Source organism: Equus przewalskii, chromosome 6, assembly GCF_037783145.1.
Source record: "Equus przewalskii isolate Varuska chromosome 6, EquPr2, whole genome shotgun sequence".
Lineage (NCBI taxonomy): Eukaryota > Metazoa > Chordata > Mammalia > Perissodactyla > Equidae > Equus > Equus przewalskii.
Window position 1 is genome coordinate 93,396,994 of NC_091836.1, and position 27,568 is coordinate 93,424,561.

At 37.6% G+C, this 27,568-nt stretch overlaps 1 protein-coding gene across 10 annotated transcripts in view; it reads left to right on the plus strand.

The window, feature by feature from the left end:
• Nucleotides 1-27,568, plus strand: part of ANO3 (anoctamin 3) — a 452,178-nt gene that overhangs the window by 401,538 nt on the left and 23,072 nt on the right. For all 10 annotated transcript variants that reach the window (XR_011541296.1, XM_070624550.1, XM_070624551.1 and 7 more), the window contains 7 exons: nt 5,890-5,972; nt 6,364-6,504; nt 7,054-7,218; nt 14,657-14,693; nt 18,743-18,854; nt 19,629-19,686; nt 26,637-26,734. Coding sequence is in view for 9 of the 10 variants with exons in the window: in XM_070624550.1 (XP_070480651.1) it covers nt 5,890-5,972; nt 6,364-6,504; nt 7,054-7,218; nt 14,657-14,693; nt 18,743-18,854; nt 19,629-19,686; nt 26,637-26,734 (694 nt within the window). In the remaining variant the exon portion in view is untranslated. The remainder of the gene's footprint in view (nt 1-5,889; nt 5,973-6,363; nt 6,505-7,053; nt 7,219-14,656; nt 14,694-18,742; nt 18,855-19,628; nt 19,687-26,636; nt 26,735-27,568) is intronic.

Below are 27,568 nucleotides of genomic sequence, written 5' to 3' on the forward strand. Positions count from 1 at the left end.
ATTTTTCCAAATAAAATTGAACTTGATTGCTCAATGTATAAAAAAGATCAAGAAGGGGCTTCTCTAGTGAGGGACCTCTTTCTTCGCATGTCTTCAGTGAAATTCCATGCAACATAATTTGAACAAGAGCACTCGACCAGGAGTTAGAGTCACAATTTAACAACCATTTATTGAGCATTTTCTGTGTGCCAAGCACTAAAAATGCTAGGGAAAAAGGCACTCAAGAAACTTACCTTCAGGTATAGAAGAAAGCAGGTACAGGCGCAAGTGTAATGCCGTATAATAAAGTATCGAGAGGCATTGGCAGATTTCTGGGCAAGTCCGTGATACATGTCAACCACTCTGGGCCTTGTTTTCTGTAAATTTAAAATAAATGACTTGAACAAACTACGCATGAAATCTAACCTCTTTTACATGCATGGCTCTTGATTTTATTACTCTGTGCCATAGACTTAGGTCACAAAGAAAAGCCATTGGAAATGCACATGAGGAAACGGGAGTACAAGGACTAGATGCAGCATGTGCCTCGTGGACGTGTTTCTAAGGTTGAGAAGAATACGTCATTATAATCAGAGAGGCGGGAGTAAAAAAATAGATACAATGTATGGTTGCTAAGGAACAGAATTCTGTGGTATCTTCTTTGGCCTTTCCTCAATACTCCTTCTACCTCCATGACTCATGTGAAACCCCACTTCTGCTGATAACAAAATGCCCTTCTCCACTGGAGGCCTCTTATCCTCGAACTCCATGCCCAACCTGGGTTCACAGAACCAAGGGGAAGAGTTGATAAACTTTCCACCTAGGATGGTAAAAGGAAGGTAGGCAGTGCTTGCTTCTTGTACAACATATACTTTGGAAAGTGAAAGTGCTCCGTAATCCACTTCCCACAGACAATTAGTGTTGACACTTTAGTGTATATTCTTTTGGGCATTATGTATCTATAGCTGTAATATATCTAATTTACCTAGGCACACACACATATATCCATATTCTATTTATCTACATCTGCATCTGTATTGACACTTCATTCTTTGTAAGTGAATCGGCTTTCACGTTATACACTTTCTTTTTTAAAGCATTTCCATTTTAACATGAAGTAAGTTTAATATGCTCCCTCTCCTCTTCACCATCCCATGAACTCTGTCACCATGCTCCTTCTTGGCCATTTTCTTTGCCCTTAGGACAGAGTCCCCTCCTTTGAACCCCAGGCTCTTGATTCCTGCTACTCCTTCTGTATCCATATCTACCATCTCCAGTATACTTCTTTCTTGATGACTTTCACAACTTGCTCTCAGATTTCCATTTCCACCTATTAGCATCTCCATTCTCAAGTCTATCCATTAACATGTCATTTTATTATATTTAATGCATTGTAGGATGGTAGAAAGAGTGTGAATTTTTGAGTTAGAATGATTTAGGTTCCAACCAGCTGTGTGACTTCAGCAAGTCACTTAACCTCTCAAAATCCCAAATTCCTAATCTGTAAAATTTAGAGTAATGATGATAGCCAATTTATGGCACATTACATATATACCTGGTATATATAGTTGTCATTCAAATTTTTAACAACTGAGAATGACTGTGATAGAGGTTTGACTGTGATAGAGGTTAGAAGTAATGTGTCTAAAGTGATTATTAAAATACTTTATAAATTGTTAGAAATCAAAACAAAATGACAGCCATTATTTCTGACAGCTCAACCTCAGCATTCTGATATTGAGGTTCTGCTGCCTCAATAACCATGACTTTAATTTCCATTCTGCTTCTCTCATAAGCACAATTGCTTTTCCTCTAGGACATGGTTCTCCATCTTGCTTGCACATGGGAAGTCTGTGGAGGCTCTGGAAACACACTGTTCCTGGGGTTTTGTCTCCAGAGATGTTGATTAGTCTGAGACGTAGCCTGTGTATTGGGATTTTTTAAAGCTGTAAGATGTTAAGCTGTATAAATCCCCTTTGATGTGGGCTCGGCAAGGCGAGGAGTTGAAAGAAAGATGTCTTGGACACTTAAGGTCTGGTGGTAGTGCTCCTTTATTCAGAGAACAGCATGGGGACAGGACCCATGGGCAGAGAAGAGCTGCAATGTGTTGAGGGTTAGGGCTAAATTTATAAGGCGTGGGTAGGTGAGTTATTTTTTACTAGACAAAGGAAAGATAATGTAAAAAGTTATTAAAATGGTATCAGTGTAGGTGGAGTCTGGTTACTGTGTGGTCGTATAGCTTTAGATATGATTCAGGTCATATAGATTGGCACGTAGGGCAGGACACCTTGGGCTTCTCTCCCTGGGCCAGCCTTGATCCACATCACCCTTGATTCAGTTCTCTAGCTCTTCCACCCTTCCTACATTTGCATCCTCGCTAAAACCTGTCTGTGATTAATGTTCCTGTATTCTTTGAATCTGCTGCTTGCTTCAGAGACCATCTTATCCAGCCAGGATCCCAGAGTTAATTATGCATGCCAAACTTTTCACCATCAACTATAGTAAAATGACTAATGTTTGCTTACCATTTTCATCATTTATAAGGTACTTTTTTCAAAGTCACTGATTTATGGAGCCCTTCACAGATTTCTGTATCTTCTTGAAATTCCCATACTCAGCATTCAGTTCCGAACTAGATGCTAGCTCAACCCCTTTTCTCATCCTCTGCTATCAAGAACTGGGTTAAATTCACAGAGCTCTTCTGGAAGAACAACGGCACTGAATTGAGTGAACTTTTTGCCCACCATCTCACATTTCCATCACTTAGAACCTACTCATTTGTCCAGGGGGCAAAATGGGAGCCAGTGGGACAGATCCTGCTGACTTAGGGCAGCATAGTGGTTTATTTTGTTAGGTATTGTTGAAATTTGAGTGTGTTTAGATGGACTGAGCACTTTCTAGGTTAGGGTAGGCCTCAGCTTTTCCTACTATATTCTACGAGGCCACACACATTTAGCTACCTGAGGACCTCGAGGTCACTTCAGCTGAGTGCTTCTGCATCACTCTTTTTCTCAGGTCTTGGCATAAATAAATACCCTTTCTCCTGTCCAAGGTTATTTAATCTAGTTGTGTCAGGGAATTGTGCCTGCCTTTTTATTGCTCAGCCTACTCTTCAGATTCAGTCTAATTGCCTCTGTTTTTAATCTGGGTTTGCAGCTGCCCTGAAACTGGCTGTGGAAGGGGATACGATCCTCCCAGCCCCCTAATTCCTTCCCAGGCTCCCACTGCAAGCTCGAGCCTCCTGCTGCAAACCTGTGCAGGTCTAAGGGGTGGTCAGAGATCAAGTCAAATATTTTTAATCATATAGTATTTTAAAAAATATTTATTTTATAAGATTTGGGTTTTGAGGTATAATTTACATACAGTGAAATCCACAGATCCTAAGTATATGTTGACCACTTGTGAAAACTACGTAAACTTGAATAACCACCATTCCTATTAAAATACATAATATTTTCATCACCTCAAAAAATTCCCTCATGCCCTCTGCCAGTCACCCCACCCCCAGAAGCAACCGCTGGTCTAATTTTCAGTTAGCTATTTTATTATTAGTTGTATTTTTATTAAGTTATTAGGGATTAGTAAATGGCAATTTCCTTCTTTCCTCGACATTTGACATACTGATAAATTACTCTGTATGCCCTGTTTCTAATTAAAATTTTTGGAAGTGAGAATATGGATTCACTTCAGAGTTTAAATAAATAATCTGTGAATAAGATGAATATATCTCAAGCTGAGAATGGATTTTTACCACAAAGGCTAGTTTAATATTAAAATTTAAAGTACACACTCTGGGGCCGGCCGGTGGTGCAGCGGTTAAGTGCATACGTTCCGCTTTGGCAGCCCAGGGTTTGCTGGTTCGGATCCTGGGTGCAGGCATGGCACCACTTGGCAAGCCATGCTGTGGTAGGCGTCCCACATATAAAGTCGAGGAAGATGGGCATGGATGTTACCTCAGGTCCAGTCTTGCTCAGAAAAAAAGAGGATTGGCAGATGTTAGCTCAGGGCTGATCTTCCTTGGAAAAACAATAAAATAAAAAAATAAATAAAGTACACACTCTGCTTTCTGAAAAAGATCCATATGTCTCCAGTAATGCTGTTGCCTTCAACCTACAGTCACACCAAATGCAGTTTTCAGGGTCACAGACCAAGATGAGCTTTATTTATTAGATTTTCTGGGAGATATTTCTAGCCCAAGTATATGCTGGAAAGATGAATTGAGAAGAAAGTATGTGACACATTTAAACTTTAAACGTTGACTAAGACCAATGATAATGAGCAATTTGTTGCACATTCTCTGTGTCCTATGCTACATTAAAGATGTTAAGTCCCAGGCTTGTAATCACTTTCTTACTTAACACAGTAGGGTTTTTTCCTTCAGTTTTCCTTTTATAAGGAACTATTTCTCTGTGTCTCCTTCAATTTACTCCTCCATATCCCATTTCGCTCTTAAGTTCCAGGTCTCCCTGTTGGTGACAATGATTGTGGCCAACTAGTTTAAAAGAAGATCAGTATTTGGAAAATCTCACTTGTCTTGCCATCCATGGAGTTTGGTTGTATAGCTTCTTTGAGACATACCTACTCTTTGAAAACTACAGAGAATCAGTAGATGGTAGTACTTATAGTATGCCTGAAAAAACAATTAAGAACCTGAGGACTGTATCTGCCAGTCAGTGTGAGTGGAGAATAACTAGCAAGAGTTTCAGTCCTGGCTCTGCCATTTTGGACACAGTTACCACCTTTGTTTCCAAAGTTAGGGGATGATAATACCTGCCATATCTACTTGTAAGCGTTATGAAAGTGACAATGAAAATTAAATCCTATGTGAGAAAGCACTTTGTAAATTCCAAAGTGTGATAAAATGTAAGATAATGTAATTATGAACACTGTATTTTTTTCTAACCAATACCAGTGCTGATTTTTAATTGTAAAGAAAATAGACAACAAAACATCAGAATCATCTTCCCCTGACATTGTTTTGCATTGACTTCAAGAGGAGAAGGAAGGCAGGTTGGAGAAGACGACCTCACTCCTTTGCCCTATCAACTGCTTATGATTTTTTTCAAAAAACATTGTTTCTATGCTTGTACTGTAATTCATTATAACTCTTATTACACTGTAAGTTAACTTTAAATGACTATCTCCCCCTACTAGGTACGGAGATAACTGAGGTTAGAGTACCTTGCCCAAAATCAGTGAATAGCAGATAGATAGATGGATGGTTGGATGGGTGAATGATACCACAAATTTTTAAGAATGCATGTGTGAACTCTTAGTTATGTCCACAAAATCTAAAATACTGTGAGGTGAAGTCCACTTAACCAGAAAGAAAACAATCTCTGTTTACACAGAAAATCTAGATAATGTTTCAGTCATTTCTGTACTTTTTCCATTGAGTCTCTTCCAGTCCATGCTGAGTCCATGTATAAAGAGTGTCTTCTGTGGTCTCTCTTTCCTTCTCCTTCCACCATGATAACTTTGCTCTTTTCCTCTCTCGCCTACCCCATCCTTGTCTGCGTCCTGGAGGAGTAGCATCTGGTCTTTACTGTCATTCCTGGAGAAGGCTTATTTAGGTCTTTTTGATAATTTTAAATAAGCATGTACAACTCAAGAGGGGCAGTAAATATTTAGTTCACTAATATTGATTGACCTTCTCTTGTAGTGTCACTTTGATGGTCATGCTAACAAATCTCTCCTTATTTAGCCCAAGGAAAGAACTCACTCCCCTCCAGGAGTGCACACTGAAATGGAGAGGAGAGTGATGGAAAAATAAAATTCCAATTGTATGAATTTAATTAATTTTAATAATTTAATAATATGAAATGCATCGGTCCAAAGGAAAAAAAATGATGAAAGAATGTGATGTGGTTGAGTAAAGAATTGTAATGATAATAATATTACTATTTATAGCCACAGTCTTCCTGGAGTTTTGGAAAAGGAGAAGAAGTACACTGACCTACACGTGGGACCTGATCGAGTGGGAAGAAGAGGAGGTAAGATCTTAGGAAACCAGGAGATAAGGAAGCTGGGATAGCACATGATGCAGAAAATTATTCACTGCCCTTAATGTCCAAGCTGGAAGCTGCTAAACACCATTAGATTTTCCCTTGATGTTTTTTACTAATAAGATTTCTTACTTTATGAAGATCAGTGATCAGTGATGAAGTAAGTTTTTCAAAGCACTTCTATGATGTTTCTTTAAATTACATTAGTGGAAAATTGTACTAATTAAAATATAGTTTAGGGTTTATTTGGAAAATAATTTGCATCTTATTTTTAGAAAGTTGCTTCTTTGCCAAAATTTGATGTAAAAGTAGGCCAAATTGGAGGATTTTTTTTAAGTTTATGACTTTGATGTTTAGGTAACATTAGTTTTTCTCATAGGAAACAGTTCGTCCCCAGTTTGAAGCAAAGTATTACAAGATGGAGAGGGTGAATCCCATCAGTGGAAAACCTGAGCCACATCAGCCTTTCTCAGACAAAGTCACGCGTCTTCTTGTTTCTATGTCAGGAATATTCTTCATGGTAAAGTATAGCCCTCGATATCAGAATGTTGTGGGATTCCAGGTTTAGAAGGAAGTTCTTGGATACCAACTCATTTTGTGACCCTCAAGATGCAAGAAACCATAACCTGATCAATACCTTCATAACACATGCTATTAAATGAAATGATAGTCACAGCAGGGCCCGGAGTAATTACAAAGGAAGTTTCTGCAGATCCTTAAAAAAAAACACTTTTCGGGAGAAACAAAGATCATCTAAAATAAAATGGAAATTATGTGAGTTGCCCTGATGAATTAAATATCCTGTCTTAAAACCAAGCATTCCATTCATTGCATTTGAAAGTGGAAATTTGAGCAAAATTTGCATTTTAAGTTATCACCCCAAAACAATCTTACACTATTTATTTTGACTCTAACTTACTTAGTTCCTTAAAGGAGAAAAAAAATATATGTATTCTTTCTTGGAAAAGTAAATCCTTTAGCTCTGAGGGCAGTGTGTTGGATCTTTGGTTTTGCCTCTGTTTTGTCAATGATGCGAAATCCGTCTTCTCCTCTGGTCCCCACACGGTAGATCTCTCTGGTGATCACGGCAGTGTTCGCAGTCGTGGTTTATCGCCTAGTTGTCATGGAGCGGTTTGCATCGTTCAAGTGGAATTTTATCAAACAACACTGGCAGTTTGCAACATCTGCTGCTGCTGTCTGTATCAATTTTGTCATCATTATGCTACTGAATCTGGTAAGTGTTTATACTTTTCAATAGGTGAAAACTGGGGGTATAGGGGAGAAGTCTGTGTTTTCTTTATACTTGAATGGTATTTAGAGGAAGCCAATATAAGACCCAACCACATTCCTAGCAAAACAACTGAGTTTAGCAGAAAATATTTCATCCATGTGGTTTAGATGATGGATTTCTAAAATTAAAATTTCTATATGTAGGTGTTGATTTATAATCAGAAAAAAATAACTTTTACTTTTAAAATTTTCTACTGTGATATAAAATTTAGAACAAATTAGGAATGGAATGTACTTTATTTTAACTTTATATATGAGTCACCATAAAACCACAGCCACCTCACTAGCAACTTTGGGTCATTTTTTAAAATTTCTCTTTCACCAAGTAAAGAAAAGTTTAATCAGTGGCAGAGCAACATCCCAGCATGCATGCATATGCACGCACACACACACACACATACACACACACACATACACACACACAGAGTTCCTTCTGTTCTCCTTTGTCCCCTCTCCTCTGCCCCTGGGAAAACTGCCCAGGTTTGTATTGCCAGGTCCTCAGCTTGGGGTCCTGATGAAAAGTGGTGGACTTTGGACACGGGCAAGTTGTGCTGCTGGACCTGTGTGATCCTGGCCACTCCATTTAACTTCATTGAACTTTCATTTCTTTATCTTTTAAACGAGGGTAGTAAAAGAGACACATAGGGGTATTGAAAAATGAAATGAGATCTGCTTCTACTCCATAGACGATGTTTGACAGATGTTAGCTTTTTTCCTATTTGCTTCTCTTCAATATTTTAAAATTTTATTTCTTTCTATAACTCTATCTATACTCCTATTCTCGTTCTTGTAAAATATCAACATCTTCTTTATTTTTCCAATTTTTCTCATCTTTAAATAATAGAGTTTGATTATTTATTTCTCTTCAGTCCAAGATGTAGAAATGCTGATTATCTCTTCTCTGGTCTTTCTAAATTCTTCAGACCACATCTGCATTTATTTATATTTTTTTCACTCATTTTTCTTTAAATGTTATCTATTACCCGTTCATAAATTTTTAAATACTCAGAGTTGGCTGTGGAGGGAAAGAGAACCACATATAAGTTTCTGTATTATGTCTTTTTATCAAACATGTGCCTAAAATATAAGAAAATTTGAAATGTTTAATTAGTTCATGCAGAAATCATACCACTATGCTAATTTTCAGTAGTCTTATTTCTCTTTAGTGTTTTTTTATTTTTTTCCTTTTTAAAGTCTATTATTTTTATCTTTTTAGCTTTGAATTATAAAATCAATACATTGTTATTGTCAAAAGTATACTGGAGCCGGCCCTGTGCCATAGTGGTTAAGTTCCCACGCTCGACTTTGGTGGCCCAGGGTTCTGGGTTCGGATGCCGGGCACAGACCTACATACCAGTCATCAAACCATGCTGTGGTGGCATCCTAAATACAAAATAGAAGACTATTGGCACTGATGAGAGCTCAGGGCCAATCTTCCTCACACACACAAAGAAAGTATTAACAGTATGAAAACATTAAATATATTAAGTAAAAGTTATTTTTCTCAACACAAAGTGCCACTCATCTCCCTTCTTACCATAAACTAATTGTACCCATTGGAGGTAATCAGTGTTAATGGTTTCATGTCTATTTATTCTCCGCCATCAATTATTATTGCCTTAGAAAAGAGTACCCTCTGTTCCTGTGTTTGTTTGGCGATTTGTTCCAAAGACCTAGTGATCTTCAAAAATATCTTGAGTGAATTAATGAACTGGCCTAATATTTTTGAAGAGGGAAAATATTTCACAGACAAGTAAAATGAAGAAGCCAAGTGCAGTTAATTAATTTTTGCTTGGGAAGGCAAGCATGACAAGCTCTGGGAACAGAACTTCCAGGTCCAGGGTTCAGACCTCGGTTCCTACCCAGCGGAATAGCTATCTTTTCAGTAAAGCTGAAGACCTCGTCATGGTCAGAACCTGCATTTGAATAAAATAGTAGCTTTTGCCTTCAAATAGTTTCCTTACAAAAGAGTTCTTTCTGTTATCATTGATATGCAAAATTTGAAGTTTCCATTGGTGTACCAGACCAGCTTTATATTATTCCAGTTGCTTCTTAATCGCCCATCCCTTAAACTCCGACTCTCTGCTCACTCCAGTCCCTGTCCTCACTTGCCGTTCCCTGGAGTCACAGCTGGCCTCCGTACATGCAGGCCTCTCTCTCAAGGTTCAGACACAACTTGTTCTCACTAAGTTTATATCTTTGATGAGGCTTAATATATTCTTTCTTCCAAAATACTGCATTGCACAGATAAAGGATAAACTGGCTAGAGTGAATCTCTAATTGTAGAAATAAGACCTCTGTAGGTGGGTGAGGATAGCATTATTATCATCATAGAAACAATCTTTTGAGATCCTCAAACCCCACTAGTTCTACTTAAGTACAAGAACGCACGTTAACCGCCTAGTGCTATAAAACAAGCGTCCACAGTTCCTGGGAGAAGACAGGACTGACTTTTTTCTAAATGCTCATTTCTACTTGTCGGGCATTTTGGCATAGAGATTCAGGGGTTGTTGGAAGTGGAATATACCATAAAACTTCTCTTTTGCCCTTGCAACTAGCTCAGGAGAAGATTTTAAAATGAATTTAGCATAAAGGAAGTGAACTCTGCAGCCACTCAACAAATGTGAAAAGAATGCTGTATCCCTCAGATTCCATCAGAGTAAAACAGTAATGCCCTTGTGAATTTACGCATCTCCTTCCTACTCAGGAGATTAAGGCACTTAGATTATTAAACAGCCCTTCTGACCCACCTGACCACACAGGATTGATTTAAAGGCCTAATCAAATAAGGATAGATCAAAACCATTAATATCAAAATCATGCCTTCAGAAAGATTCACCTTGAAAACCAAATGCTACCTCTTATTTTTGGACCAACACTAAATATACAGGTAATAAAAATGTGCTTTTTGTTTCCTAGTAGCTTGACTTTAGGATCCCTGTGCTACCATTTCCCCCAGATGAGGAACTTGTCCTCAGTCAAAATATTCTGTTAATCTAATATGCTTGTCAGCTATCATTTGCATGAAATTATGAAATGTATGCATGGCAAAATAGTGGAAATCAGTCAAACAGTTTTTTTAACCTGGAATTTTTAATGCTTAATGTATGCAATCAGAAACCTTAAGTCATTCCTCCTGCATTTCTTCAGTCTCCTTCGTATCAGTGACTGTTGTGAATTGTGCTTCTGTAACATCTCTCTTATCCATTCCCTGCTCACCATCCTCACTTCTACATATTCAGTTTGGCTACTTGTCGTTTCTATCTAGGACTATTACAGCAGTCTTCTAACTGTCTTCCTGTCTCTATTTTTCAACTCTTCCCATCTCCCTTGCATACTGCTGTTAGAAGAATCTTTTTTTTTTTTTTTTGAGGATGATTAGCCCTGAGCTAACATCTGTGCCCATCTTCCTCTAATTTATATGTGGGACACCTGGAACAGCATAGCTTGATAAGCGGTGTGTAGGTCCCTGCCTGGGATTTGAACCAGCGAACCCCAGGCCATGGAAGCAAAGTGCATGAACTTCACCACTATGCCACCAGGCTGGCCCTGGAAGAATCTTTTTCAATTGCAAATTTGATCATTTTTATTTTGTACTTGAAGCTGCTTAATGGATTCCCATTGCCTCTGATATAAATTTCAAACTCATTAGATGGCACAAGAGGCCCTCCATTATTTAAAGCCAGTTTTCCTTTCTCTTCATGTCTAAGGTTGTGTCTTGCTCCCTCCTATTGACACTCTGCACTCAAGCCTAAGAACCACCTGTGCTTGCTCCCAGGCATTCTGCTATTTCACGTCCCTGTCTCTTGGTTCACAGTGCTTCCTCTTTTTCTTTTGTCTCCTTGGAGAATATCTCTTCATCTTTGAAAATTCCAGTTAAGGCTCACTTTCTCCATAAAGTTTGATCTCAATCGCATATCTGGAATTGAATAATCTCCTCTTTGTGTTTATTCCTCTTGTAAGGTGCTTGGACACGCCTCTTCTCCATCCTCATCAGATTCTCCTGCTGGAATTAAGCAATCCCTCTTGGGAATACTCTTCTGTTACAGCTTGGGATTTGCCTTTTCTCCCACCATCAGGGCATAAGCTCCTTATGAGCAGAGGCTGCAGCTTCCTCATTTTTGTATCTCCAGGTCTTTGCCTAATCCCTAAAAGACACTTAGAATATATTCTTTGAATAAATTTTAAATATTTCATTCTTCAAATATTGTAGCATCTAGAATATTACTTGTGCTTAAAAGTGTTTTCGTTTTTGGAATCATATCTTCAGTATCTTTCAAGTTTGCAGCACTTGTTATTTTAATTCACACTAATAATCAAAGAATATACATTCTCTATGCTTTCAAAACAGGTGACTCATGGCATCCCTAAATAAATATTCAATTTGGGACAAAAATGTGGGCCAGGACAATAAAATTTGATTACAAGTCCGTTTTACAAATCGTGAAAGTAATTGAAGAGTGTTTTTTGCTCTCATTATGCTTCAAGTCACCTGGAGGACTTTTGGAAAACTACACACCCCGAGTCCCATTCAGAATCTTCTTTGTGGGGCTAGGAAATTTGTGTTCAAAACAAAATATTCAAAAGTACTCTGCAAGTTATTCTGACCCAGTCAGTCCTTCCAATAGTATTAGGAAATCACTGATTTTAAAAGGAATCCAGGGTAATGTTGATAAACAGACAAGATCAGGAACCACATCTTCCAAAGATAAATTGCAAATAATTTAACAGTAATTAAGACTTCAATTTATTATTATTATTATTATTATTATTATTATTTGTGTGTGTGTGTGTGTGTGTGTGTGAGGAAGATTAGCCCTGAGCTAACATCTGTTGCCAATCCTCCTCTTTTTGCTTGAGGAAGTTTGTTGCTGAGCTAACATCTATGCCAATCTTCCTCTATTACATGTGGGACACCGCCACAGCATGGCCTGATGAGTGGTTCTGGATTCACGCCCTGCTTCCAAACCTGTGAACCCTGGGCTGCCAAAGTGGAAGCACAAACTTAACCACTGCACCACTGGGCTGGTTCCTCAGTTTATTATTTTTAACCTCCTTTCACCAGGCATAAAGCTAAAAACCACGAAGGCAGAATTTGAAACCAGGAGTTGCTCTTTGCCAATTCCATCCTTTTCCTTCTATATTTTGCTGCCTGTCAAAATGCTATGCTATTTAAAGCTGCCATAAATAGCATGATTACTATCATAAAAGGAAATATTTCCAAAAATATTTTAATGAAAATAAATAATGTGCAATTATTTCAAAAATGCACATTCTTGTCACTTGGCAATCAAACCTTAATTAACTTAAGGTTAGGTTAGAGTGGCATCACAGCTGTCTGGTCTCATGATTAATGTGTAATTTTAAAGAAAAAATAGAAGATCACAGCAGAAGTACTCTTATAGTTTGAAATATCTAGGATTAGGCCAATTAAAGCATTTCAGCATTGTCAATAACAGAATGAACTCCTGCTAGCATCCTCCCTCTCATTTTAAAATTCATGTACCACATATGGAGTACACTACAACCAAAAAAAAAGCCCTAGATACATTGGGCTAACATAAATACTCCATGTTGGTCCTTATTCTTCCACATGATACACTTCCATCTCTAGAGTCCAGGGCATACATTCCAATGTTTCTGTCATGGGCCTGATCAGTGGAGAACTCAAAACGTACCTATCTTTCCCTAACACCTGGTTACCACTGGTTACCAATTCTAATGTAAATAGATTATTATGAATAGGGTAGACTAAAGGGTTGGACCACACATCTTTTCTGTAAAATGGAGATCATAAGACCTGTTTGATAAAATTGTTGTAAAAACTAACTGCAATAATCATATATGTAAAGCACTACTGGGCACCAGCCAGATGCTCTAAGTGGCAGTTACTTCAATAAAACTTGCCTTTGCTCTCGTGAGGGCACTCAGCTCAGTGCTCCAGGCACAGGACTGCTTGAGTACTGTTTGTTGGTTGATAAGTCCATCTTATTGTACTCCTTGGAGACCCTTCCATGATTGTCTTGCTTGATAAATGGGGCGTGGAAAAGAACATGTTACTGTCGGGACAACTTTGGTGCTCATAAATTCAAGTTAATCTTGTCCGAAAATTTTAAAATGATAACTTGTGTGAATAGCTTTAAAAAAATCCATTAGAGGTAGAATAAGCCTATTTCACTCCATATAATCTTTGTCTCCAGATAACACTTTAGGTTGTAGGGAGGGGCAGGTTTGAATCATGGCTGAGATGAATAATCACAATAGTTCTATTGAAAGAAGGCAAGGAAGGGAAACAACTTTTAAATTTTGCATGCCAATGGGCATAATTATTGGAATTTATAAGTTACAGGATAATTTGTTGAATTATGGAGTTACGTAGGCATATTTACGTGCACACACATATATGCCCACATACACATATCAGCCTTCTGTCTATAGCAAATATGCATTCCCAACTATATTTACTTGGAATATTGTGAAATATGTTTTCTTTCCTTGAATCCATATGAATGATGGGCAGAGTATGTTGGGTCAGGGAGAAGGTGGCAGAATATGAAAAATGCTACAAAAATCTATTGGCATGTGACTGACTTACAGCTTCAACAGATTTGATTTATCAATCTTGTTTTAAATAACTACCGAACACATTTTGTTCTTTGGGAATTCAAATTTGCACACTATTTCTGTCATAGTTTGGAAAATTTGTAATCAACAGTAAAGAATTCAAACTTTCACTTAGCCTTCCAGTGTAGTAAAATGCACATACATGGGACTGGCCCAGTGGCATAGTGGTTAAGTTGGCACACTCCACTTCATTGACCCAGGGTTCACGGGGTCAGATCCTGGGTGTGGACGTCTCATCAAGACACACTGTGGCGGTGTCCCACATATAAAATGGAGGAAGATTGACACAGATGTGAGTTCAGTGACAATCGTCCTAAAGCAAAAAAAGGAAGATTGGCAGTAGATATTAGCTTAGAGCCAATCTTCCTCACCAACAAAAAAGAAAATGTGCGCGCAATTTGATGACCAAATCCCAGGTCACCCATTAACTAGTTGAGCAACTTTTGTGTTTTTTTAAGTCTCATTTCCTTGATTTATAAAATGGAAATAAAGATAGCTACCAGAAAAGACTTCTTACTATAGAAATCAAGTATGTCTCTATAATATATACACATACATACAGCATATTTGTATTACATGCATTTTGCATGTGTGTGTTTATGTAAAGCACTGCCTACTAAGTTTTGAAATATACCTCTACTTAATTTAAAATATAGCCATTTTGTTCAATATACTTTAGATGTTTCTTTGAATAATCTGAATAACAACCTTTTCTGAAAGAAAAGAATACGTTCACTATTTGTTCTCTCTTGTTACAGGCTTATGAAAAAATTGCTTACTTTCTCACTAATTTAGGTAAGTCCATTTTTCTTACTTTACTCCTTAGTAAGAAAATAATATATGGGCATATCAGTCTGTAGCCGCTTTATGGACTTTAGCATTTTTAATATCAACTTCGGTTATATAATTGTCAATAAAAATGAAAGAGGTGGCATAGGAAGTTGGACTATACTGCATAACTAGAGAGAGGCGATGCAAGTGCTTACAAAATCTCCTTGCTAGAAATTAGCAAGCCTAGTCCTCCCCGTTTGGGAGTGTTTCTTTTCCCCTACCTTTTCACTTCTTTGGGTTCCCCCCCAAATATTTATTTTTATCAAAATATTATACCACATGTATACAACTTAAAAGGCAAAATAGTATTAAGAGATTTATAATGAAGACCAGCCTTTGCCGTGTTACCCATTCTTATTTTCTATATCCCAAAGGAACTACTTTTTAACAATTTTATCAATTTCTTCTATTTCCTACCCTATTTCTAAATAACGTGCTTCCACTGCCATTCCTGGGTTTTCAGCTTCAGGAAGCTATTGCCCTCCCACTGTGACAGACGGAACTCAGGTCTGGCTGTTCCCTGCAGTGCCCTGTCCCGCACACCTCCCCACCCACCACCTGTTGACACAAACCCGTATTTCCCCTCCCTCCAAAGTAGTTGTATCAGCATTTTAGCCAAATTAATAATTAGTGTTCACATCATTGTGTCTGTGTAACTATTTTCATATCTAAGGCATGGTGTGTACTACGACTGTTTCCTAGTACAACTTTTATTTTTTGACGACGCTAATAATAGCAATTTTTGCTTAATTTTCTACATACTTTCTTTAATGTATCCCAACTCTAAATTCTTTCTAAATACCTTCAAAAACATCAAGTATCCTGCTGATTCTATTTTCTCCTTAGTATCACCCTCCCTGATCCACCGTCTCCTCCACTCTCCGTGGTCGCCCTCCAGCTTGTGCCCAGTGGCATCCACACTTCTGTCACCTGCACCGCAGGAACTCCTTTCACCTTTTTTTTCCTCAGCTGAACACTATTTTTCCTTCTTTTGCTACCTGGAAATTAAATTTCTTGAGACTTTCTATGTCAGAAGATGTCTTTTTTCTCTCCTCATACTTGATTTGGGTCCCCAGTTTGGGGAACACATTTTTATTACAGAGCTGTTTGAGCAGTGATCTTTTACTGTTTGAGAACTCACCCGATCTCAGGCACTGTGCTAAACACTCACTTCTCATTCGTTATTGTGTTTTATTGTCACCACAATTCTGTGACAGTAGGATCCGCATTTTATGGATAAGGAAACCAAGATAAGTTAAATAAATAGAATTTAAACTCAAATGTGACAGATTCCACTTAACTATTGTGGAGTAACTATATGGCTTCACTATGACATATCACTTCCCCTGTGATGTATTTACAAGTACAAGTAGTAACAGAAGGGATCCTGTGTAGAGGAAGAGCTAATCCACCCCCTGCAGCCGAGTGGTCATATCCCCCGGGGATTATGTGACTGTGAGCTGGTCTTCTCTCTCGAGTCTTTCTCCTCCTCCTTTTTTTTTGAGGCTCAGTTTCCTCATTGATAAAATGAGAATGATAATAATTCCTATTTCACCATTGTTGTGGGTCGGCTGCCTGACACATGGCAAGTGCTCAATAAATGGGAATGGTCTGTTTCATCGTTCTTTAAAGCCTCTGAGCTCCAGTGTCTTCAGCTGGTCGTGAAGCACTTGAACTAGATTGTCTCAAAGCTCTCTTCTAGCTCTGATTCCTTCTATTCATTTGCTTTTAAAGTACTTTATACCCAGGATGGAAGCAAATCTAAGGAAGTGATTTGGGGAACCATAATTAATAGTAAGAAACTGAACACCTATTGTGCTAATACCAAATACCAAAGGAATACCAAAGTTTGCACTTGATATTTAATTCTTCCATCTATAACTCATGGCATAGTGCCTGGGGATTCATAATTATTAAGTAATGATGAATGGACTATATTAATTAAATTAATAAAAATATTGATATTGTTTAAAATAATATAATATCATTGTGTGTGCATATATAAATAGATATATAATATAAATGTGGCATTATATTCTATATCATTTTGGCTGTGTAAATTTATGCTTCAAATTAGAAATTAGGCTTTACTTCTGAGAAGAGGTCACACTGTTTTATTTAAAGGACTTTTTTAATGTTATGTTTCTCGATTTATTTTTCAGACAAATATTTTATTTTCAAAAACCACAAAAAAATTCAAAGTTTCAATTCTATCACATTTGCTTTTTTATATGAGAAGAAATATATAATATTTGATCTACGGTGGGTTTTTTTTTTCAGTTTGGTTTTATGGTTGTTGAAGATTAGATCAGAATGGTTGTTAGTTGTTACAAATAATGTGTTATCCATAGAGATGAACTGTGGTTTATCTATAATATGAATTATGTATAAAAATGAACTAGATTTCAAGAAACAAGCCAACAGATGAAAAGAGTTTTGATTTTGTCAAACAGAGGTCAATTCAGGAATAAGAGCATTTATATCAAGAAAGTAGCAATGATAAAATCCGATGTCACCATAATAATATTAGGAAAAGTAAAACTTAATGTATATTTGAGGAGGAAAGAGGGATACTTCATACTGGCAAATAATCTACCAGGTCAATGTAATAGTTACAATTTCTATAAATCTTTTCAGAAACTTTCAAAAAATAGGAAGCAAAAAAATGATAGAAATACAAAAATAAATCAACAAATCCACACTCAAAATATAAACTAGGATATAGCGTATTTAAATATCATAAGTAACAAGCTTCTTTTAAAATATATGTAACTGATATACTCAACAGAAAAATAAGTATTATTTTCAAACACTTGATGCATAGACAAAAGTTATTCATGTAATTTGGCCACAAATGAAATTGCAGATTTTTGCCCCAAAGCAGAAATCACACAGGACACATTTGTGGATCATGATGTAATAAAATTAGAAATGGAGAACTGAAAACAATCTACACACCAGGGAATTTTTAAAAATCCACATTCTCATTTGTAAATAAGGTTTGTGCTAAATTGACAAACTATTTAGAAGGAAACAACAGTGAAAACACGTCCTATCAGAACCTGTGGAGAAATGTCAGCTCTCCTGAGGGCTCTCACTGGTGCCCACCAACCATCGCTCTTGTGACTCCTATTTCTGGCTTCTACCTGCTTTGAGCTTGGACTTCCCCAGGACCTGTTCCCTCTATGTTTTCATGCGTGCGTTTTGGCCTACCTTTTCCTTAAGTTAGATCCCATTTTCTACCTCTCTTGAATTCTTCAATTATCTTAGAATATACATTAGAGGTGCATGTATATTTTCTATGATTTATTTGAACTTTGGGTGGGAGCAGAGGCTGCAGTACATGCTGCCATCTTCATCCAATCTCTCTCATCATTTTAGTTTGTTTGATTTTGGTTGTTTTGTTTTAAGAGTCATAGAACCATAAGATGTGAGAGTTGACTGGGTTCTTGAAATCACTTTGTCTAAATTCCTCATTTCATAGATGATGAAAGTGATTGCAAAAAATGTAAAGAGACTTACCTGAGATTACCAACAAATTAGGTATATGATTGAGATTAACAACTCAGCTTTTCTGACTGATGTAGCCCTCTTTTCTCTTTACCGTTCCACTTCAGTCTGCACATAAAATATTCATTCTTCAAAGAACTCTGTCACCAGTTTATGTTCTATATTGAGCATAGCCAGTTTGAGTGAAGGACTGTTCCAATATTTATGGTTCCCTCCAAACGACAATAGCAGAGAGAATCCTGAAAATCTTTATATATTAATAACTGGCATCATATTTTTGTGGCTGTGGGAAAAGTCTAAAGATGATCTCATGGATGCTTTCATCAGCTCTGTGCAGGATGTTGTCATTCGCGTTTTACAGACACAGACACTAGAACTCAGACAGTGCCTCATGAAACTAGTAAGTGACTGAGCGAGGACGTGAACCTGGGGCTTCTGATTCTGTATCCATATTTCTTGTCATTCACCTCATCTGTGTAAATACGCCCTGTGTGTCTTTTTAGAATATCCTCGAACGGAATCTGAATGGGAAAATAGCTTTGCTCTGAAGATGTTCCTCTTCCAGTTTGTCAATTTAAACAGTTCTATCTTCTATATCGCTTTCTTTTTGGGGAGGTAAGTCAAATTGATGCACCTTATCTTTGCACAGTGAAAAACACTGTCAACAGTTCCATTGCCAGTTTGTTAAAAGAGGTGGCAAATTCTTGTCCCCTGCCTTGGCAAACTGTGCTAATTAGCATTCACATGCCTTTTCAATCAAAAGACTTTTCCGTACCGTGCTTTGAGCCACCACTACCAAGTAAAGTTGACATAAAAAATAAAACCATATTTGGGTTTGATTGTGACTATCCAGTCACCAGTAATGGTTTTGTTAGATAAAAAAATAACTTTTGTGCAACCCTACGTTACAGTTACTTGGTGTGGAAATTTTTACTTATCATGTTAATGTTTTTTTTTCCTATCTTTGCTACAAAATATGAAAAAGAAGCATATTAAACTACTGGTTCTGATTTGCCATATGTTTAACAGTCCAGCCATTGCCATGGAAACATACTGAAGCTAGAAACATTTTAAACTAAATAATTCAGCACATTATACTAATATTCATTAACTAGGTCAACAAGACGTTAAAACTCTACAGATGAAAGTGGGAAATTTCATTCGGTTGGTTTGTCTGTACTTTCCCAACTCATTGGTACTGAATCACGCGTCACTTTTTCCTTGTGAAGTCAGGTACTTTGATGTATAAGGATGGCCTAAGTCGATCATTTGGGACAAGTTGCACCAGTGAACATTTATGTCTACCCACACACGTACTTGTTGTGATGCTTTAGTAGATGTTTCAGTCAACCCCACATAAATGCTAATGAATTAAATGGCTTTTTACAGATTCGTAGGCCACCCAGGACATTACAATAAACTTTTTAACCGTTGGAGACTGGAGGAAGTAAGTAACCTTGTAAGGGTGGGTGTGGGGATGTGCATGGATACTGGCCAATGGCTGTGGGAGGGAGAGGGTGAGAAAGACAGAGAGAGAAAGTGAACAGGGAATTTCAGGCATGCTGAAGACACATGTTTGGTAGAGGAGAGTTCCTATGGGTTCAGAAATGAAGGAACTACATCTTTCTAAAAAAGGAGGTGAACTTAAAGGTTAAACCTCAAGGTCCTGGCCTCAGATCTCTTTAATTCTCTATCAAATTCATTTCTTCCATTCAGAAATTTAGGGCCAGGAATTTTCCTCTTTTGGGGAATTATTATTATCTAGTTCATGAGTTTTCAAATTTTAAAATATGTTTTCTTTTAAGCAGGGAAACTTTAGTCCAAAAGAAATATTACTATAAATATGTAGATATATCTTCCAAATCTCCTATGTCTTCATTGATCTATAAGACATACATCACAGAAACAAAATGTCTAGTAGTAGAAACATCACAGGGTAAGCATTTGCATAGCTTCTGCATAGCTTCAGTGAGACTGACAAATTGTCCTTCAAAATACTAGCCCCTACCTATAGTGTATGAGCTTGCTTCCTCAGACTTTTGCCAAGAGAAGCATTTTAATTTTTGTGAATAGAATAGTCAAAAGGATATCTTCTTTTTTAAAAAAATTATTTTATTGAGGTCATATTAGCTTACAGCATTGTGTAAATTTCAGGTGTACGTTATTATATATCAGTTTCTGTATAGACTCCACGTGTTCACCACCAATAGTCTGGTTTTCGTCTGTCACCATACATATTTTCCCCTTTACCCCTTTCGCCCTCCCCCCACCCTCTTCCTATCCGGTAACCACCAATCTATTCTCCTTATCTATATGTTTGTTTGTTTGTTTATATTCTGCATATGCACGAAATCATATGGCATTTGTCTTTTTCTGACATTTCACTTAGCATAGTGCTGTCAGGGTCCATCAATGTTGTCACAAATGGCACAGTTTTGTCTTTTTGTAGCTGAGAAGTATTCCATTGTATATGTATACCACATCTTCTTTATCCATTCATCGTTGATGGGCACAGATCAAAATGTTGCTTCCACATTTTGGCTATTGTAAATAATGCTTCGGTGAACATAGGGGTACATATATCTTTTTGAATTATTGATTTCATGTTCTTTGGACAAATAACCAGTAGTGGAATAGCTGGATCATATGGCATTTCTATTTTTAATTTTTTGAGAAACTTCCATACTGTTTTCCATAGTGGCTGCACCAGTTTACATTCCCACCAGCAGTGTATGAGGGTTGCCTTTTCTCCACACCCTCTCCAACACTTGTTATTTCTTAGAAAGGATATCTTCTTTTGATTTAAATTCCTTTAATTTTGAGTCAGATGGAGAATATTTTTCATATGTTTGTTGGACATTTTGTATTTCTGTGCATCTATGTGTGTACTATTCCTGTTCATTTTCATTAGACTGGTTTTTTCTGCCCTAAATTTATAAATAAAATGAGGCTCTAATCTTTCCAACTTGCTACAAATATGTTTCCCATTTTCCTTTTCTTATTTTCTTTTATTTATTTATTTATTTGTTTGTTTATTTATTTTGAGGAAGATTAGCCCTGAGCTAACATCTGCTGCCAATCCTCCTCTTTTTGCTGAGGAAGACTGGCCCTGAGCTAACATCCGTGCCCATCTTCCTCTACTTTATATGTGGGACGCTTACCACAGCATGGCCTGCCACGCAGTGTCATGTCTGCACCCGGGATCTGAACCAGTGAACCCTGGGCCACCAAAGCGGAACATGTGAACTTAACCGCTGCGCCACCGGGCTGGCCCCCCATTTTCTTGAATATCTTTTAACTTTGATGCATTTCTTATAAAACTGTATAGCCTTTTCTAATCAAAATTTCACTGATGTTAATGGCTTTGGGGATTTGTATCATGCCAAAAATGTGTTCTCCATTCTGGAAATAAGAAAAATCTCACACTTCTGTTTTTCACTAATGTTATTCTTTTAAATATTGATATCTTTGGCCCATTGGGAGTTTTTTGTTGTTGTTTTAAAGAGTAATCAAGATTTTTGCCTCAATTGGCAGCCACACATTTAATAAATAATATCTTTTTTCACTCAGCAAAATGAGATTCGAAGATTTATCCCATTTTATATCTTGAAATCATGTCTGTTTCTGGACGCTGTTCAGTCTCGTTGGTTAGATTGTTTATTTCTTCTCCAGTTCAAAATTGTTTTAATTATTCTAATGTAAAATCCAGTTTAATAGAAGGTAGCATTCGTAGGAGACCTTAATTTAGAGAGAGGCTAGGGAAAGATTTCCCGAGAAAACTGAGGATAGAAGTATTCCTACTCTCTGTCTAAAAAGTCCCCAAAACTCAGGGGGAGCCCTCATTGATGTTGTCTCCCCAGAGTCTTCTAGAAATTGCTTGGGATGCATGGACAAAGCCTCAAGCTTTATAAGAACTTATGCTTTATATTGCAGAAAACTGGGCTCAACTGCTAACCTTGCTGCTTATTAATTCTTTGTCCCCAATTTAACCTCTCTGAAAAGCCGTCTCCTCATCTGTAAACTGGCAATAGAAATACTGGGTTACAAAGATGTTGATAGATGAGGGAAAATCTGCATCACATAATTAGCACACCCCCTGGGCTGGGTAGGCACTCTATAAATTGTAGCTGATATTATCTATGCTCTGTCTCGAAGCTACCTGAGTATTATTCTATTGGCCAGAGACAGACTAAGGCCTTTCATAATCCCAGGCCTCTGAGAAGTCCCCAAATCAAACATGCAGTTTTCTTTCATAGCCCAAAAGTGTGACTATGTTTGCTAAAAGGCCTTTCATCTACCCAATTTGAGACCCAAGCCTTCCTTTTTTTCCAGGAGTGTTCAACTGGAGTGAGCAAGTGTAGGGTGGGGCACAGAGTGGTTACAGGCAGGTAGATGTGCATACTAATGCCATTTTAGGAACTGCTGCCACCAATAATTTTGTTTAATTGGATGTGCTTACTCTTAGTTGTGAAATTATTGGAAGTCATGATTCCCCTTTGAAAGTCACAGGGAAAGAATTATAATACTGGTGTCAGGAAAAATGTTTTATAACCATCCTAGACATTTTCCACAATATATATGACATAGGTAGTGGCCATATGTTCCAAAAAAGTATTACTTATGTTGAAAAAAAGTCATTGAAATGAAAAATGTGGGTTTGTGATAGATGCTAGAAACCCTAGAAGTGTAGATATAAAAAGGGTACATAATGGAAGATAAGAACTGACACTCTGAATTCAAATTACAACAAGCATTTATTGACACAGGCTCTCTTCCAGGCTCTGCTGGGTAATATGGGGTGTACAAATGAGGAAGTCTCTTTCCTTTCATTGATTGGTGTTAGTAGTCTTGAAGAAAAGGACATAACCGTGACGTGTAACAAATATCTGTCTTTGGAGTCTGACAGTCTACACCCTAACCTGCCCAACTCAAACGCTTGATCTCAGTATCCCTAAGTCTCAGCTTTCTCTTTTGTCAATTGTGGTAAGAATAGCTATCTCAGTAGTGTTGGTGATAGGTGGATTAAATTGGATCATGCATGTAAAACCCTTGGTACAAATAATGGTAACCATTATAAAGAAAGGAAAAATTGCCACAATTTTATTTAGAATATTTGTGACTGACGATCCTGGACTTTCCTCATACTGTGCTATATAATATCTCACATAAATATTTTATGTAAATCTTATATACAAAGAATAATATCTAATATTTAATGAGTACTTACTATATGTCAACACATTCCATCAATCGTTTCTAAGTGTTCTTTGTGCATTTAATCCTCACAAAAATTCTATTCTTTTTTTTTTGCTGAGGAAGATTCACCCTGAGCTAACATCTGTTGCCAATCATCCTCTTTTTGCTTGAGGAAGTTTTGCTCTGAGCTAACATCTGTGCCAGTCTTCCTCTATTTTGTATGTGGCTCGCCACCACAGCATGGCTGCCAATGAGTGATGTAGGTCCGTGTCCAGGAAACGAACCCGGGCCACTGAAGGGGAGTGCACCAAACTTAACCACTAGCCCCACAAAACTGTAGTTTACACTCATTTTACAGATGAGGAAACAGAAGCTTGGAGAAGTTATATAATTTGCCTACAATTATAGAAACATGTTTATAAATTGATTAAGTCATCAATTTGATGTCAATTTGATTCAGGCAGTTAGCTTCAGAGTCTATGCTATGAACACAGTGCTTTCCAGCCACCTTTGTGTAACACATGGGTGCAATCCAGAACATAATGGAAATTGATTTTGTTAAGAGATCCCTGAATGATTGCTGGCTCACATGTAAATTGGGTTTAGAGTAAACACACAAAAGTGGATGAAGTGAAAGGAACATGCGTATTGGAGTCTGATAATCCTATCTGCCCCTTAGCTTCATCTTTTACAAAATGGAGATACCAACACACATCTCACTAGGTTCTCATGAGGAACAAATGAGAACAATATGTGAAGGCACCCAGACTTGAGTTGTCCGTGGTTATATGATTTTGAGTGTGCAACTGGAATGACAGCCTGGGTCTCCTCCACGCTCATCCATGCCCCATCACTCATTCTAAGTATGGACTCTGTTTGCCAAATGAATTTTAGAGGGTTGAAGTGCTGAATTTATCTCACAGGAATCATTATGTGAAGGGGACAGACCCACTGAAACTGCTGGATTCTTTTCTCTGCTGTATTAATCACAAAGTCATCAAGGGTCAATTTCAACAAAATTATAAATGACCCATCATCCAGCCTCCCTACTTTCTCCTACCATTGTGCAAAGTGATGCCACCACATGGTTCTGTGATGATGTTCTTTCTCCATTCCCATGTAATAATATGCTTTGCTAAGCCAGCCCTTCCAGGCGACAAATGCATTTGGTAAATAGAGCTCATCGTAGCGTCATGTAGAAGAGCAGTGGATCTGGGTGCTGGAGACCCAGGTATTCATTCCGCACCGCGAGTCAGCACTGCATGATCCTGGCAAGCTAATTTGCCTCTTTGAGTCTCTCTACAAAAATGAAGAGTTTCAGTTTGCAGCTGATGTACGATCTGCTTCTGTAGCTTTGTAATTATTCTGCCTCAGACATTCTACCAAACCCATTTATCATATATATGTGGCAATGTTCAGGGGGTCCTAAATTCATCCTAGAAAGAAAGGGCATGCTTTGATGGGAGAATTGAGACTTCACATTGCAAAAAGCACCACTGCAAACTCCTCTCTGCCTCAGATTAGAGAGTTTTAAGTTACTGAGCTGGAACTGGAAAAGCAGGCTCTTTGTGTCCTAATTATTTGTTCCCTTTGAAGTCCCACTGGTCCCAATTTGATAGAAATAGAAACTGGATCAAAGCTATAGAGACTGTCATCCTTATGAGCAGGACATGAACCCATTTCCAAAGAAACAGACCCACACTTTCCTACCCAAATGTCTTCTATAATGCAAAATTTTCAAGCAAACCCCATCGATTACAATTTTCATTTTAATCACATTTTTGTTTGTGTATATTTCTGATGCTAATGTTTAATAAAAATCTAAAAAAGCAGAGGACAGAGAGAAGGCGAAATTGGGATCATGCTGACAAACTATTTTGTGGCATGTTTTTATTACATAAAAATACATTATAATATATGTAGATGGTTCCTCTCCAGGAGGTAGAGCTTAACACCTGCCCCCATCTTGAGAGTGGGCTAGACTTAATGACTCACTTCTAAAGAAAAGGTAGAAAAAGGGAAATGAGTAACTGTGCAGTGGGAGCACCTGGCAGACACTACAGCAACCAAGTGATGAAGGTTAATGTCACGAGTGATATCTTGTGGATATCATGTAGCCCCTGATGAGACGCGATGCAAATGACACTTCACCTCTGTGATCTGCCTCCACCCCTCAAATACGTAACCCCAGTCTAAATGTGTGAAAACACCAGACAAACCCAGACTGGGGAATTTTCCACAGGATACTTGTCCAGAAGGCCTCCAACCTGTCAAGGATATGAAAAACTGAGAAACTGTCTAGACCAGAGGAGACTGGGGAGACGTGACAAATAAATGCAATGGGGTATCCTGGATTGGGTCCTGGAGCAGAAAGAGGGTATTAATTGAAAAACTGGTGAATTATAAATAAAATCTGGAGTTTAGTTAATAGCAATATACTAATGTCAGTTTCTTAGCTTTGATAAATATACCTTGGTACTGTAAGGGGCAATGGGGAGAATTGAGTGAGAGGTGTACAGACACTCTCTGTACTATCTTTGAAAATTTTCTAATGATTTAAAATTATTCTGAGATAAAAAGGTTATTTTAAAAGAATATATTATAAACATTTTGCCATAGAATTAAAGATTTTTCTATCTCCTGATTGATAATGGATATATAGATTCCAGAACATTCATTAAATGTGATCATGCATAACACAGAGGTTGGTAGATAGTAAGTGCTCATTAAAATTTAGATTCCTTGTTATTGCTGTTATAATTTTCATCAATATTCCAATATAATTCCTGAAAACTTCCTTATCAAGTGTCCTCATACTTGTTGTTTCTTCCGTGTTCTTATTTTCTTTTTTTTTAAAGATTTTTTCTTTTCCTTTTTCTCCCCAAAGCCCCCCGGTACATAGTTGTATGTTCTTCGTTGTGGGTCCTTCTAGTTGTAGCATGTGGGACACTGCCTCAGCGTGGTTTGATGAACAGTGCCATGTCCACACCCAGGATTCGAACCAACGAAACACTGGGTCGCCTGCAGTGGGGCGCGCGAACTCAACCACTCGGCCACGGGGCCAGCCCCCGTGTTCTTATTTTCTTTATGCATTGAGATAATGTGACCTGGTTTTAGAGTTGGCTATACAGTCTGAAGGTGGGGATGTTTAAGCCAGCCCAGAAGAGCAAGATCATTATTATTATTGTTGTTCTGTTTCAGTGTCATCCTAGTGGCTGTTTGATAGACCTCTGCCTCCAGATGGGAGTGATCATGTTTTTGAAGCAAATATGGAACAACTTCATGGAACTGGGATACCCGTGAGCACTTATTTTTAAATTTGCCTTTTATATAGTTACAAAGAAGAAAGATAGAGGTAGTGTGAATAGTTGTTAAAAATTTGCACTTGGTAATCAGACAGCTGAGGGCTCAGGTCCTGCTCTGCTCCTCACTAAATGGAGGCCCGTGTGTAAGTTCATAAACCTGTCTGAGCCTCAGTTTTCACACCTCTAAGATGGGATTCACAGCTATATCCATCTCAAGAACAGTTGAAGGATTAAAGGGAATAATGGATGTGGAGTGACTGGTACTCTGTTCAACACATCAAGACACTCGTTCCTGTCCTTGAAACATCATTGATAGTCCAGGTTCTTGAGGATAAAAATAACTCTCTGGTTTCTTTCGGCTACCAAAAAACCGAGGTGATTGTTGTTTAATTAAAGAGAGCGTCCATCTGCGCTCCCCACGCCCAAAGAGAATAAAACAAAGGTAAAATCCTGGATGGGGAAGTTTTGTACTCTTTGTTACACCAAAAAAAGAAAAAAATCATTAGAACAGGATTATTGTGATAACATCAAAATAAGAGCGTTCTATTTTAACCATTTAGATAAGTTTTAACTGTCTGTGAAATGCTGACGTAGAAGGATGCTGAATGCCCACTTTTACATCTATTAAAATATATTATCCTTTAGAAGACAGTGAAATACAGTGTATTTAGAATATTGTGATATGGATGCTTTGAGGCCTAATCAAGTTTAAACACATGACTATTTTAAGAAATTTCCTAATTATGAGGGAAGAACTTGCTAATTGGTGATATAAATAGCTTAGGCTTAGTCATCAAATTATACCATGCTTCTTTCTCCTTTTTGGCC